Source organism: Merops nubicus, unplaced genomic scaffold, assembly GCF_000691845.1.
Source record: "Merops nubicus isolate BGI_N331 unplaced genomic scaffold, ASM69184v1 scaffold22967, whole genome shotgun sequence".
Classification (NCBI taxonomy): Eukaryota; Metazoa; Chordata; class Aves; order Coraciiformes; family Meropidae; genus Merops; species Merops nubicus.
This window is the reverse complement of record NW_008618637.1, coordinates 37257-53058: the sequence shown is the minus strand read 5'-3', so window position 1 is coordinate 53058 and position 15802 is coordinate 37257. Positions and strand designations below refer to the sequence as shown.

The window sequence follows — 15802 nt, the reverse complement described above, 5'->3', positions numbered from 1 at the left end:
TCTGCAGCAGGCAGAGGAAGCCCCTGTGTGAAATGGGACTGGCTTTGCTCTCTTCCACTTCAATCCATGCTGTTACAGATGAATTCCTAAAGATGCTTCCTTCATCTCCAGTGATGTAGAGCTCAGCAGAATTGTTTTGGATAGAGTAGGGGAGCCACAAGCCCAAAAACAAACGGGTACCGTGGGGCCAGCACCCTGGCTACTGCTTTATCAGCATGGCTGCTTACTGTACTTGGTCATATTAAAGAGAACTGTTAGGTGAACCCCATGTTTTTTTTTTCCTACAGCACAACAATACGCAGTGTTTGTGTGGAGCACTTTAAAGTATCCTGAGAGGATATCTTTCTGCCAAGTTAGTAACAGCATCTTCAGTCTTCACATAACCATTCTCTATACGTTTGTATGAGACTAACATAGGCAGATCAAAGGGGCCAGTCTGCAAAAATCAGAAGGAGAATGCACATGTATTGCAATTGTTAACATTCCCAAACTCATAAAGCTTTTTCTGTTATTTTTAGGAAAAAATACTTAATATTGTATAGGAGGAGAAGAACGATTAGCCCACGATAAAAGTGCCAAATGTCATTCACAACCAGGGAACAAATAATAATAAGGTAAATCAATGTGCACGATCTGCAAAATGCTGCAGAAAGCCTACAAGTGGCACGTGCCCTGCTGTGCCCCACGGCTCCCACTCTGCCCCAGCACGGGCACCTCCCACACCAGTCAGCACCAGTACAGAGTAGTGGAGAGCACCACCTAATGTCTGTGGGGAAGGCACGGCCGCTCGGCTCGCAGCAACGCCCGGGCCAGCAGGAACCAGGATCTGTGCCAGAGCCACATCTGGAGCCCTGGCACGCCTCGCTGCCAGCCCTGCTGCTCCCATCCCCCCGTTTCTTTAGAAGCAGAAGTGGGTCTGAAGCTGGGAGAGATCTGGAGAAATTTTGCAGGTGTGTGTTGGCAGCAGACCCCACACAGCCAGGTAACACCTCACCGAGAGTGAAATTGTGAATCCCATCAGGCACTTTCACGGTTTTATTCTGCTGTTGGCTTTTCTGTGGTGTTTAAGATGAAATAAAGTCACAGCAGGATGCTCTGTGTGTGTGTGTGTCTGTGTACACACACAGCCACAGAGACATGCCTGCCGTGCTCTGCGCTGACATAGAGAGGACTACACACGTTTAGTTTCAGTCTATGCAGATGAATTAAAATGTACTTATTTCTACCTGACAGAACAGCATGCACCCTAGAAAAAGGGATTTTGATACAATTCAGATGCAATACTGGAATCATTTTAATAGCTGAGATTTTAATACTTCACTGTAAATAAATCAGTGTTAGCTTTTGTAACTGTTAGCACAATTCACTGCATTCCCAGGTTAAATTTTCTGTTAATATTGCACTATCAGTTATATTGAAATACTTGTTTACACACAGCAAAATATTTGAGTTTGAGAGAATCTCTAAGCAGATGAGATTCTGATTCTGTCCCCAAATTAAAATGCATCCCAAGCATTGCATCTCGATTCCACAAGGACAGGTGCCCCACACCGACAGCCAAGAGGATTACAAGAACCATAGTTTATTTGATTGGGGGGGTTACAGTTGGTTAATTGAGGCCTTTTAAACACCATCCCAACTCCTTCAGACAGGGTACCTGTTACAACACATTAGACTCATCTGAGAATGTTCTTAAAAGAAGTGGTCTGACAGAAGGTCTGGCCGACATTGAATCAGGTGCCTTCCTGCTGCTCTGCAACAGCGAGGCAAAGAGACTTGTAGCACAAGTGACACTTGCCCCTGCCTAGTGCTCAACAGTGTGAGACAACCCCCCCCTCTCCACAGCTCAGTTACCTCTCCAGAGATGCAGCAATACTTGTCCCCTAAATACCACAGTGAGTAACACTGGCTGGGCTCTGCAGTGCGAGAGGCACAGAGGGCGTTGAGGGACTCACCCTGCTCCCTTCAGAGGTAACTTCAGGCTTGGGGTTTATGCTACAGGTGCTTTCAAGGGAGGAGGGAACCACCCTTGACCCCCTCACAACTGGTATTTTTAATACAGCAAGGTGTACTGGAGATGTGCAGTGAAACCACATGCCAGGGATGTGTTTCCAAGGTGCTTTGCTATAGGGTAGCCCCCCCCACCATGCTCACAGTCAGCAAGTCCAAGACTGTCCCTTGTTGTGAGGGTGGAGTGCAGTGCCTTAGTCACTTGTATAAACAGCAACAGTAGCACTACCAAGTGGGATGGACTGCACATGACAGGCACTTGGGGAGCTCCTCCTAGATCAAACAAGCCTGAGCTGTTTGCCAAGTCAACCAGAGGATGACAAATATCGAGTCCACTTTGTCCCATGCATTAGACAAGTTTGTATCTAGTTGACTAGGACACAAAACTACAGCAGGGAAGGAGAGTAACCAGTGTTGGCCACGGCCACCTCACTTGGACATCCCAAACACGACCAGCTCACCCACCTGAGATGTGGCAGGAGTCCGAAGGGGAAGAGACAGATGGAATATTTAAGCAAAAGATTTAAATTAAAGCAGGAGAAGGGGGGAAAAAAAGCAGGGTTTGGCTGGGTGAGCAAATCTAAGAGTTAGGCATTAGAAAGAGGAAAAAAGCAGTAGAGCAAGCAACAGATAGTGACTCAGAAAGAAAATCACCTTATTCACTCCAAGAAAAGCTGTGATTGCTGGAAGTTTGAGAAAGCATGAAGATAGTGGATGTTCCTGAGGAAGGAAGGCGCTTCGATACCTAGTTCACAACAGCACAAAAGACAGAAACTTGCAGTACAAGAAAGAGAAAGGCAGAAACCAAGGAAAACACAAATGCGCCTTGCAGTTAAAAAAAGCCAAAAACCACAACACAAAAACATTTCCACATAGAAAATTGAATAAAGATTGAGCAGAGCTGGTGCATTATGTTAAAGGGAAGTTGGGGTGAAACCTGGTCCCGTTAAGGTCAAGAAGAAAAGCCCATTGACCTGGCCTCAGTCCACCCTCCCCTTCCAGATCCTCAGCTGTCAAGTTGGGGGTTCAGGTACCTAAGTAACAGCCCACACCTTGTTTTTAATTTATTGCTCCCCTTGGGGTGTTTACTTTTACTCCCTTAATGGTTTTTTTCTATCCATTAAGGTCAGTATTCTCAAAAAGGGTCTTGATTTCAAATCATCTACCCAGTCTTGGATGCTTTCACAATATGGGTGACTGACTTCTGTGTCTGACTGCTAACACAGACATCTAGAGCTGGTATCTGCTTCAGGCGTTTTATAAAGCTCTTACTCAAAATGTGCATTTAAATATGGCTCAGCCTGTGTTTAGTTTGCCATGCACATATGAAGAGACTTTTCCAGTTGACACTTACTTTGCTTTGCTAAATGATTTCACAAGAGTCTTTTTTTAACCATATAAAGTACTCTTGAAAGCAAGTACTGCGTGGGGGAATGGATCTCCTGGCCAACAGCTGAAGGCAAAAAGCAGGTCGCCTCTTAGGTAAGTTGAGCTGGGGCTCAGAAACCCCCATGTCACCTTTCCATGTCACTGTCCTTAAACTGTCCTATGTCCACAGCTGCGAGCAACTTGCTCCCAGCCTACTTAATAGGGCTGTCAAGCTAGAAACTATTCAATCACACTTAACTGGAAGAAATTACAGGGACACGCAAAGAATTCAACTCCTTTACTACCTCCACTGCTTTCAACTTTAATGGTTTGGAGATTTTTTTCATCTCACAGGTATGTTTTACTTCACTGATACTGTGCCAAAATTGGACTTCAACTGTTAGGGGAAAGGAAAATCTCTACTACTTCATTTGATATATATTTTAAAATCTAAATAACATTTTTAATAAAGGACCAAATATAACAAGTTACTCCAGGACTTGCTGAAGCTGCAGGGGCAAAGAGAGAGGCTGCAGGAGGGAGGGGAGGCACGGGGAGCAGCAGAGGCAGGGCCAGGGTGAGCAGGGGCTGCCTGGGGCACAACGGTGCTGCAGGGACACTCAGCACCCCAGGACAAGCAGGGAGCAGGGGGCTGGGGGGCTCAGCACGGCGTGAGCCATGAGCCCACTCGTGCTGGCACTCACCATTTGCAGGAGAGACAAAGAAAACTGTCGAGGACAGCTAGACACTGCAGGCCACACCTCAGTTCAAGCCCTTGGTCATTTAGGGGGGTGGCCAAGTGTGACAAGACCCGACCCCTTTACCCCTGCACCAGCACTTGGGGACATACTCAAGGGGAACATCGTGGGTGTCTTCTTTGACACAAAAAACAAGTAGCTGTTTTTCAGGACACAATATGGTGGGTTTGATGATCAGTTCAGGTTGGAAAAGGGTTACTTTATAAGAGATGGCAGGTTTCCATCCAGTGATGGCAACTAAGGAAAGGCACGGGTTGAGTCTCTCATTGCTAGATCTAAGTGGTATTTTTAGATGAGCTTCTTGATATTTCTGGCATGTGTAAGAGCAAGATGAGACTCTAGAAAGCCTTCCTCAAGATGCGAGTGTTACATGGTACTGTTACGGGTTCATCTGGCACTTAACAGTAAGAGAGGTCTTCCTAAAAATACTGTGTGATACATCATCTTGTTCCTTACCTGATGACTTCTCTCTTTTATATTTTTTAAAACTATTAGGAGAATTTCTGGGAAGAGGCTGATAAAGATCAGGAGAATTATTGCCAGCCACGTGGAAACAGAAGTCAGCATGTGGGCAAATACAAAATACATTCTTTGCTGCTTCAAGAAAGGCCTGAAAAAGAAAGGATACAAATAAATTCTGATTAATACGAATTTCTCAAGAAGCTCAGAATCAAAGGCAGATTCTGATCAAACTATTAGCAGCAATGCCTGCCTTTCACATGGAGGTGGATACAGCCTGGACAGAAACACCCTGGCCATCCTTCTCCCAACACACCTCCTGCCTTCAGCTGCTCTAGGTCTGGAGGACTGTCCTCTCCTTACACGACGTATTTTGAATCTTCCACATCTGTCTCATTTTAGGATAGGGAGGGGTTTGAATTTTGCTACTATCACCCATTTTGCTATTAGCACTAAAAGATAAATTATCTATCTTATCAAAACCCTGATTACTTCACCCATGGACTCTGCTATAACATCTGACCTGCTTTTGGTGGTGGAAAGCCAGAGACTCTAAATAAGTTATTTGGTGATGGAGGGGAACAGACAGATGCTTGTGAAAAATGCCTCAAAAATAACTGATGACAAAAGATCCCAAAGAAGCTGTTGCTTAGCATTAACTCAAAACCATCGAGCTATGCAAGTTAAATACAGCAGCAGCAAACTCCCACATTTCAGCACAGAGACCTGCCTAGATCACAGAAGAGTTAAAGTCTATGACCCCAATTAAAATATTCAGGTCATTTCCACGTGTTTATTAGCAAGCTGCTGGGTCAATGATCTACCTAATAACCCATGGCATTAGCCCTCGGGTAAGTAAAGGTGTAGAATGGGATAGTGTGAATGTCAACATGAACATCTACTCCAGCATAGGTAACAGACAACTAGGAGTACTTGTAATGTACTATTGCTTGCCTGCTTTTGCAAGACATTAAGCCTAAAATCCTGGTTGCACTCAAATCAGTGAGAATTTCTTCTCCTGCTCAGACCCAGGATTTCAGCAGCAGGATCTGTGCCTCCTCCTGCTTACTTCTCCCTCTTAAGCTGCCCCAGAACACCAGGTCCTCTTGCTCTGCATCTGCCTCATTTGTTTTATCCTTTGGTATCACTGGGTTTCCACCATCAATTATTTTTCCTTTCGTTCCCATCCATACACACAAACAGATCCTGAAATATTTGCCCCGAACAGCCCAGTGAAGACAGGGGCCTCAGCACCACGAGTGACCCCGTGGGCAGAAAGCAAGACACCTCCTGCCAAAGCTGAGCACCTGGATGGCAACCAGGGTGTTGTCTGCTTCAGGCTGTCCCTTCAGCAGGCTGACAGACCTCCTTGGAGGCATCTCGTCATGCAACAGCCCTCTTGCAGCACCAGCTTTTTGTGGGTGTTGGATGGAGATGTCATCCCTTCCCTCCCTGGCAGAGAACGGAGCAGATGGCAGCGCACACCTTGCCATCCACAAATTTCAGGACAGCCCAAAAGAGGGGGTGCTGCAGCCACGTCCCCTGCAGAGCCAGGGCTGGGTACTCCCCTCAGAAAGCACCACGGAAAGAAAAAGATACTTGCCAAATGACTCCTCCCCAAAAGAATGAGAAAAACACATAGAAGGCAAGGGAGCCCCAAATCACAAAGTGGTTCATCCATGTCCAGAATCGGGTATCTAATGCTAGCTGTGAAGAAAAAAAAGAACAGGCATTAGCTGCACAGTGTATCTGGCTGCATTTATATGAAATTTCAGACTGCTTTCACAGTGAGGCTGAAGGCTCTCCAAGCAGCCACCTCTCTGAATATGTGCACCAGGGAAAATATTTTCAGTATCTACGGATTGGCACAATGTCAGCCAGGGAGACAGTGAGTTCTTAATTGTAACTGACATTTTTTAATAAAATAAATTTGATGCAACCACTGATGCTAAAGGAAAGCAATATCTAAAGGTTACGAGGACTGTAATTGTCTCCTGCCACCACCTGCTGTCCTGAACCAAACATAAAAGACCTTTTGTAAGGTCTTATGCAAACTGTTTGTTCTGGAAAGCTCTGTGAAACAAAGTGGATTTGCTGCTATTATTTGACAGATGTGCTTTTGTGATCCCTCTGGTGCTTAGTTGTGTCTGAAACAAGGTGGACAAACACAGGTTTCTCTACTGCTCTTCTCCTCTTGCCAAAGCTGAATGCCAAGGGGTGAAAGAGTGAGGAAAATATTAACCATAACCAACTGGAGTTCTCAAAAGAAGACAAAAAAATAGGAAATTAATATAACAAAAACATTTACAGACCAGCCCAGGAATACAGACCACAGATTACACAAAGGACAACGATCAACAAACAAGTTCTGCCTCTATGGAATAAGGGAAGATTTAAGTGTGGTGGGAAAATGTCATAGGAACACCATCTTCAACACATTTACTGCATGATTTTACAGAGTGCAAAATGACAGCAATAAGATCCTCACCTTCAGAGTGACAGTGAACACCAGCACGGTGAAAACAATCGTCCCAAAGGTCCAATTCCCAAAAATCTGAAAAACAATTTACATTGCCACAGGCACCTTGGTCCATCTCCTCAGAGAGGCACAGAAAGGACGATGAGGATGGGGGTGCAAGCAGGGAGTGGAAGAAGGATGGGAAGGGGGACTGATGCCCGGAGAGACTCGCCGCCCGCTACGCTACCCTGTGCCATGCAGTGCCACACGGACGGGTCACCCAGAGCTGGGACGGTGACAGGGACAACCTCCTACTAACAGCAATGCCCATCAAGGATACAACTCATTGGAGCATCTGTATTTCAAGGTTTCTGGGTAATTTACTCAGTTTTTTGCTTTCTCACAACAGCTCTGCTCATCGTCTTGCTTCAGCCCCATTTGCAGAACGCACCAACGGGTGTTTTTTGGTTTGTGGATACTAGTGACTACACACAACAAAGAAAAGCAGATACTGTCTATAATCCAAACCGATGGCAATGAATGGGAGGGATGCTTACCAAAGGCTGTCAAGATCTGAATGCATACATTAAAACAGAAAATGAAATGTAAAAGTTTTCAAAAAATGAAAAAAAACCCAAACACTAAAGTCAATAGGAGCGAAAAAGGAGTCAATCAAACTGACATGGATATTATGAACAATTGCTGGCAGCAGTTCTTACAGGTTTACAAAACAGGATGTAACCACAGGTCTCATTTTAGTGCCACGCAGACTCAACCTCTGAAGGCACGGGCAGAATGTATCAGTGCTTCATGTTTTATCCAAATACAACCAGAATGGCTATAAATACAGAAAAGCACTGAAACTACAACACAGGGGCTTGGCTACATAGAGCTGAGGCCATAAATGTTGGCATTGATGCAACGTATGCATATACATACCTAAATTTCACCAGCTTTTCTCCAAGCATAAGTCACTAAAATAAAACCCAAGGTATTTTCAAGGGTCACAAATGATGGTGTAAAGAATTTTTCTATCAGCTGAGACCTGAAAACATGCTGCACGTCCCCTTGGGGAAAGGATCCTGAGACAGCACAGGCCATCACACGTGGCAGCTGCACTACACTAATGCTTTGCTCTTGGACTCATTTAACCAGCAAAAAAAAAAAAAAGGAAAAAAACCAAAAATAAAAATCAAACTTTTCTTTTCCCTGTAAAGAATTTTTCTATCAGCTGAGACCTGAAAACATGCTGCACGTCCCCTTGGGGAAAGGATCCTGAGACAGCACAGGCCATCACACGTGGCAGCTGCACTACACTAATGCTTTGCTCTTGGACTCATTTAACCAGCAAAAAGAAAAAAGGAAAAAACCTAAAAATAAAAATCAATCTTTTCCCCATTTCTGTGCAAGTTAAGCTGGAGCAGCTCCCAGACCCCGCTCAAGTGTGGTGTAAGCGCTTGTCCCGACACAAGAGGCACGAGCAAGCAGACAGCGGGGAGAAGAAGAGGAGCCCACTTGGTCTGACAGCAGGGCTAGCTGATGTTGGCTTCCACATGGCAGCAACACCCCAGCACCAGCCTTCCCCCTTGCAAAGGGAGCAGAGTGGCTGAAGTCATGCCCCCCAGCAGCCCCAGCAGGCCAGCAGCCCTGCAGCAGCTCTGAGCAAACAGCTCATCAGGGTAGGCTAAGTCAGCGGCTCGTAACCCGGGGAACACGGGCAGAACTTCACAGGGCAGGCTGGTGGGAGGGTCGGGCACTGCTCCTGCCTTGGGCCAGTGGCTGGCACCACACAAAAGGGGGTAAGAGTGCTGTGCAATGCTCACCAGGGTGGAATAAAGCTGTGTGTGAGACTAGTTATTTCACCCAGTGAGTACAACCAGCTCTGCCCCGTTTCCATGGTGACTGGGAAAACGTTCCATTTCAAGCATTTGCTGCAGATTCACACCATAAGCAAGGCTGGACTGTGGGACAAGACTCAAACACACTGCACAGATTAAGCATGTAGATGTTCCCTGCCAGGCAGATAAAAGAGGCAGTGCACAGGAGAAACATTCAGCTTTGGCTTTGCGGTGCCGTTACCTTTCCGTTATCTTCCAACGATGAATTTTGGAAAAGAAAATAAACCCCAAAGAAAAACACGAGTCCTTCAAAGGCGCCCAGAAAGGTCCAGTAGAGGAAGGGCTTCCATTGCAGCATTGCATTATCTGAAACCTTCCTGCCAGGAGACAGAGCAACAAGAAGATCACCATTAGGATGTGCTGCAAAGCCCCTCTGGAGTAAGCCCTTGCTAAAGGAGGTAAAACACATCAGCACCTGCCAGCATACAGGACACAAACATCTGCCAGATGCAGCTGCTGAAAATTCAGAAATCATGAGAGGTTCAGCATATTTATTTCTTTTGTCCTCCTCGTGCTTCTCCTCTAGGTAACTTGGATTAAAATCTAAGCCAGCCCAAAGTCAACAGCTGTAACACTGTCCTGAGCCTCTCTCACAGCCCCAGCACCACCTCCATACCTGACATTAACCACTGAATTTTCAACCAGGGCCATGCTAAAGAGCAGCTGTATGGGATGCAGCAGAGCCATGGTGTGTTTCATTCTTTTTGCTGAATGCACTAACTCCCCCTTTGACAAAATCTCTGCAAATCCCATTTCTGGAAGTGGCAGTTTTCTGTACAGGCTGAAAATAACCCCCTGAATCACACAGTGGGTGTTTGTAACATGGGGGCTGTAGCAGGATGCTCTCGGCTGAATATAGGATGGGATCTGGCACAGAGGCAGCAGCAGCAAATGGATGTGCTATGGGCAGAGCTCTGCACACAGCCTTGTGAGCAGAAAGTGGCTGCCAGGGCAGGAAGGAGTTAAAGTTTCCTGCATCATTCTTTGCCAGATTTCTTTAAAATCTGAAGATTGATGGGGGATAAAAGCAAGTTTACAGCAAACCCAAAAATCCCCATTCTTTTCCCATTTTCCTTCCTAACCATTAAAGCAATACATCCATTTTCAGATTTTCATCCATTTTCAAGATGCTCCTTGTGAACTGGTATGGCACTAGGCTCCTGTAAATGGAATTTCCAAAACAAAATCCTATTGAATCCTATACACAAGGGTGTGGTGAGCATGCTCTAACAGACTGCAGCTTGGGTATCAGTAAGGAGCACAGATAAACCAGACTGTAAGTGGGTTTTATTGCCAGGAGAGAAAACACGTCTGTTTTGCATCGTAAACAGGCTTTTTGCAGCTCCTCAGACTAGAGACCTGCACTGCAGCAGCTCAGCACTTCCCACAGCAGAGGAGCAGCAGCTGTTCTGCATTCTGCAACACGTGCACAGTCATGAATATTCAAACTATCTGCCTGCACAATTAATCTGTTTTCCCTCAATGGACAGCCCCCAGAGATCAGGCAGCATGTCAGGTGAACACACAGGGACCTGCTGCTATTGGCCCAAGTTGTATAATATTCAATTACTAATTTACTTAAAAATACATGCCATGGTACTTTGCCATATGAGTGGGGGAACACAGAGGTCTAATCAATCAGGGATCCGAGTACTTACTTCAAAAGCACCCAAGCCCCTTCCCAGCCTTGCAGTCCCTGTTGCATTTGCTGTTTTTTTCCTATACCTAAGGCAATTCTCACACACTATCTTTAGGTACCTGCCAGTTCCCCTGGCTGTCCCTGCAAAGGCATCGCCCTTGTGCCACACAGCTCCTCCATGGCTGGGGAGCATCACATGATGGTGACAGGGCTTGCACAGGGCAGTGGCCAGAGCAGCCCCAACCTGGGCTCTGTGCAGGGAGAATTGACAACAGTGATGCATGTACAGGGGCTTCACCCCAAAATCATCTTCCTCGGTCCTTGCTGAAGGGCTGCTCCCAAGCACGTGTGTGGGGAAGATGGGAAGCATCCTCCTTTCCATGGGAGGCTGGAGCCCCTTCAGTTGCAACCAAAGAAGGAGAGAAAGCAGCCAGCAAAACAGGGGAAGGCAGCCTCCTCTTCAATGTGGCAGAAAAACTCTGAAATGCACAGCTCAAGGAGCAAAGTTCCCTAGTAACAGGCTCTGATATGGGGATCTGGGCTGTGGAGAGGAAGCCTGAGGGAGGATATCCATTCAAAGCAGCTGAGAAACTACCTGCCTGAGCTGGGCTTCAGGAGCATTTGTCTTTCTGAAAATGAATGGATCTTTTTTCCTCCTGAAAGCTCCATTTCCCCTCCATCCATTACGTGCTCTACCATGTGGTTGGCTCATGCTGCCTGGCTCAAAGCTAACATGAATGAATGGTCTGGCCACACTCACAGCTTGATTTTCCTTACAGATGAAGAATCCCATGTACAGTTCTTTTTCTAGGGAGACACAGCAGTGCAATTTGCTAGACCAGATACTGTTGGAGAGCATAAATAAGTAGAAGTAGGCAGTAAATAGGCCATTGCTCAGCTCTAATGCAGCAGCAGCAGAGCCAGCAGGAACAGAAACAGCCTTTTCTGCAGTTCATAGTGAGCCCATCATCGGTAAGGGAGGTGGAAACCTGCTCACACTCCTGCACCAGCAAAACTTCAGCCATGGTTAACCAAGCTGTGAGGAGGCCAACCCAGTCCAGAGCTACTTACATATAGAGCTGAGGATCCGAGGTCAGCGTGTCGATGGTGATATGCTGCTCCAGGAGGCTGTATGCCAGGATAGGTAGTGATGTGAAGCAGATGTTGTACATGGTAAGATAAGCAGCATCATACAGTGGCTTAAAAGAGGAAGAAAGGGTAAAATGAGACTGAAATTCCATTTTAAAAGTCTCCCTGCAGTCAGATTAGAAGCTTCCAGCCCTTGTCTCTGTACATACCCTACAGCTTCACCCCTTTGTCACAGCCATACAGGATGGCTTCATGTGGCAGGGGTCATGCTCTGTGCAATGCCAGGGGCCCAGGGCACCTGCATGCTGCATGGCCAGGACCCTGCTCCCACCACTGGGAATTTCTGTAACTGGCTGGTTTCATCTCCAGCTCATTCCCCAGAAAAACTATGATTACACAGCCCTTATCACTGCTTTTATGTAGCTGCTTTTGTTCAACTGTTTCTATTAATATACTTGATGTCTCCTGTGATTCTCTAAAGACCAGAGTGTTTTAGAGGAACTACAGCTTCTTTTTTTTTTCTTCTTCTTTTTCTTTTTTAATAGCAAGTGGTTCTACAAAGACAAGCAGAGAATTATCCCTATCATTTACTCTTCTTCACTGTTACTTTTGAGCCCAAATAGACACATAGGTCCATAAACTGACACAAAATCCAAAGCTCTTGTGTCTCCAAGCACATGAACCCACTCACCACATGACTCTGTCCCTCTGGTACTCACTTGGACTAAGCAAGGCTCTGATGACTTCCATCATGTGTCATTTTTTAAATGCTATCATAAAAGAACAAGTTGTTCTTCCTTTTGAGAGACAGCTTTAATGCAGGGCAATGCAGTAGAGGAGAAAAGATCAGGAAGCCTTTGAAAACATTTTCTCTAAACATCAGCAGAAGGGCCAAAATCAGGTGCTGACAAACCAGCTAAACCCCTCTCACATTACTTTAGGAAGGGTATTTATGGGTGGTGGATGGGAGAGAAAAGAAAGCAGATTTCTTTCTTTTCAGTTATGGTCTTAAAATTATGCTCCAGATATGATGCTGAGCAATAGGGTCAGTGAGGTGAGGAAGGGACAGGACACCAAAAGCCAGGTCTCTGCTAGGAAGTCTCATTGTGCCACTTGCTTTTTATCCTGGCTTTATAGGCACATTACTGGAAGTTACCTGCTGTGAGAATCCACAGAAGAACTGGTATAAAAACTGTGGCAAAATGAAGCAAAGGTTCTAGGGAAACAAACAAACAAACAAGCAAGCAGTTAGCAGGGAAGTGCTTGATGTCTCATTCTAAATCCGAACAATTTTTTCTGTTATCAGATACTAGAGTCTGATATTACAATATCAGACAAGTTAGGGCACTGTTTTCTACCAAGCACAAAATTAATCCAAGAAGCAGTTAGCATCTGCAGAAGACACTGGAAGAAAGTCATGCTCCCATTCCCCTGAAAGCACTGTTTTCAACTGACAGGCACATGGCAGAGACACAGCCTCTTCTAAGGAAGGAAAACAGAGCTACAGAACAACCCTATGGATTTTTTTTCCTGTTTACTGTTTTTCCTATTGTCAAAAAAACCCCATAGTACAAAGAAACAAGCTGCACACCCCCTTACCTTATAGAAGAAATACTGTACAAGGTGTGCTATTCTCACGTAATATAAATGCCCATGTGCTAGTAGCAATTTTCTTAAATGTTTAAACTTTGGCACAGCGTAGTCGCTGTTTCGGGAAGCCTGGCGTCCTTCTTTGCCTTTTATACCTGGGGACAGAAGTGTGGCAAGGGGTTAATCCCTAAGGGACCAGAACCTGGCCCAATGTGACCCTCTGGGTTTGTCCACATCCCCCAGTGTCTCAAGGCACGCTGAAGGTCGCACTGGCACCTCGAGTGCCCCAGGACACCACGCTCGTGTGCTGCAAGACTCGCTGTGGTCTCAGCTCCACAACCCTCAGACCTGCCTCCGGGGCTTTTAAGCTATATTTAGGTTTCTGCCCGAGTTCCTATGTACGAGTGTGGTGAAGAGTGTCTAAACAAACCTGATAACAGATAAAGAATTGGTTTCCCCACGGGCTTGCCCACATCTCACACAGCCTAGTTATTTCACTGCAGATGCTCAGCCTCCCAAGACATCCCTGCAGAGCTGAGCTCAAGAAAGACAGTTTTGTTCACTCAAGCCCCACATCCCAACGAACCACACTGGGACCTCATTCATCAGAGGGCATCGTGGCATTTCCAGCAGCCCCAAGCAAGAGTGGCTGCCCTTTCTCTTCTGTCTGCTCTTCTTCAGCAGCATTACAAAAATCTCCAGCTTTTCCCACATCTCTGACACCAATCTGCAGAAAGGAGGATAGTTTCCAGCCTGATCTCAGTCACAGGGACAGGGCAGAAGTCCCCAGTGTTGCGTTACTAGCAGCTGTGACCAGATACCCCTAATAAAGTTTGATATTTTCATTGCACCACCTTTACAGCAACTGCCAAAAATCATCCATCAGTTTGCTACATGTGCCCTTTTATTTTCTGACTAGCAAGCAACCTTTACCACCTTGAATTTGGCCATAGAGTTCTTGAACACAAACTGCCTTTCATCACTGATAAGAGTGGTACTATCAAAGGCAAGCAGCATATGAGGATCCCAAGCATTTATCTGGAGTCAAGCCCTGCCTCCAAAGAAAGCAACAGCAAACTCTCCTCATTTTCCAGTGGGATTAGTTCAGCCATGTGCAATCAGAAATGCTGACTGCTCCTCAACAATGAAGCCCAGCAACAGCAGACAGGTCTTAGGTGTCAGATGGGTGCTATTGTGGGTCTTACCTATTCCAACATGTGCTTCCAAAATCATACTAACATCATTTGCACCATCCCCTATGGAGAGGGTTATTGGGCTCCCTTTTGTGTTCTTCACCATTCGCACAATCTAAAAGAGTTGAAAAAAAAAAAAAGGGTAACAGCAGAAAACAAAAACTCAATTAGAAATTCTCCAGAGACCCCCCACTGTCCCACGTGCAAGAGCTCCCAAGGACAAGTAGTCAGACTTCTACAGCAGCAAAATAACACCCAGAGAGCTCAGATTAACAAAATCCCTCGTTATTTCCTTCACAGTCACCAACCAGTGCACAAGCCAAGATCCAGCTGCACAGGGCTGAAGGACAGTATTTGAAAACAAATCCCAAGCAACAGGATCCTGCCCTTCCCTTCTGCCAGCCCCTGCTCCCCTGAAGGTGGGACCTCTCCTGTGTTTCTGGGGGCAGGAAACCCTCCCGTGGAAGAGGGACAGAAACACGGCGCTTATCTGGCTTGGAGACCTTCCCCAGCTGGCCTGAGGAAGTCACGGACTTCACTTGATGAATTTGGAAAGGAAAAAAAGAACAAATGGGGGGTTTTGTTTATTTCTAATTGAGATGAGTTTGTGCCTTCCCACAAGGATATTAAACAAAGGTTTTACACTCAGATTTGAAAGACTGGTGTGTTTCTATGACACTCTCCAGCTCAGACAAGGCTTACATACACCCTGGAGAAGTCCCAGCTGATCAGGATGATCAGGTCTTCAAATCCCAGCCAACAGATTAAAAGTGCATGACATCATCTGATGATGTGTTTCCCACAGCTAAAAGCAGAGTGAATACCTGTGCTTTCTGCAGAGGAGCCATCCTGCAGCAGAGGACTGCAGTGCACTTCAAGCAGATTTGTAGAAATATGTTTTTGTAATTACTAGAACTGGAGTCCTGAGAAGGGTTGAGGATCAGTGATAGTGTCGAGCCATCTATGATCAGGCCGTACTCTTGACTCAACGTCCAGCTTCTGGGACACAACAAGAAACATGTTTGAAATAAAAGTCAGTCTTTTAGAAGTCCATCTAGCTGCTTTATCATCTTAGTGGAAAGGAAATTGATTTTGTATTAATTTTCCCATCCCTTTTGGGGGGCACAGCAGTTTTGAAAAGCTTGGATTTAACACACAGCCGTCACTAAGGGAACTGTGTAACTAAGCTCAAAACCAGCTCACAGTAGAGAAGAGAAGCAAAGCAAAGGAGCCAGCCACAGGGTCTGCAAGCAGCCAGTCCCCAGGGTCACAGCACGGTGCTGCTTCTCTACCAGCTTTGCATCTGCAGCCGAAACACACACAGGCTGGGTCTTCTGGCT

General features: G+C 45.9%; 1 protein-coding gene across 1 annotated transcript in view; it reads right to left on the bottom strand.

Annotated features, from left to right (window-relative positions):
• Positions 1-232: 232 nt before the first annotated feature.
• Positions 233-15802, bottom strand: part of ATP11C (ATPase, class VI, type 11C) — a gene marked incomplete at its 5' end in the record, with an annotated part of 35223 nt that continues 19653 nt past the window's right edge. The window contains 10 exons of the mRNA XM_008943524.1: positions 233-436; positions 4593-4746; positions 6199-6302; positions 7084-7149; positions 9133-9268; positions 11662-11789; positions 12836-12895; positions 13279-13424; positions 14475-14577; positions 15287-15461. Of these exons, the coding sequence (XP_008941772.1) occupies positions 320-436; positions 4593-4746; positions 6199-6302; positions 7084-7149; positions 9133-9268; positions 11662-11789; positions 12836-12895; positions 13279-13424; positions 14475-14577; positions 15287-15461 (1189 nt within the window). The remainder of the gene's footprint in view (positions 437-4592; positions 4747-6198; positions 6303-7083; positions 7150-9132; positions 9269-11661; positions 11790-12835; positions 12896-13278; positions 13425-14474; positions 14578-15286; positions 15462-15802) is intronic.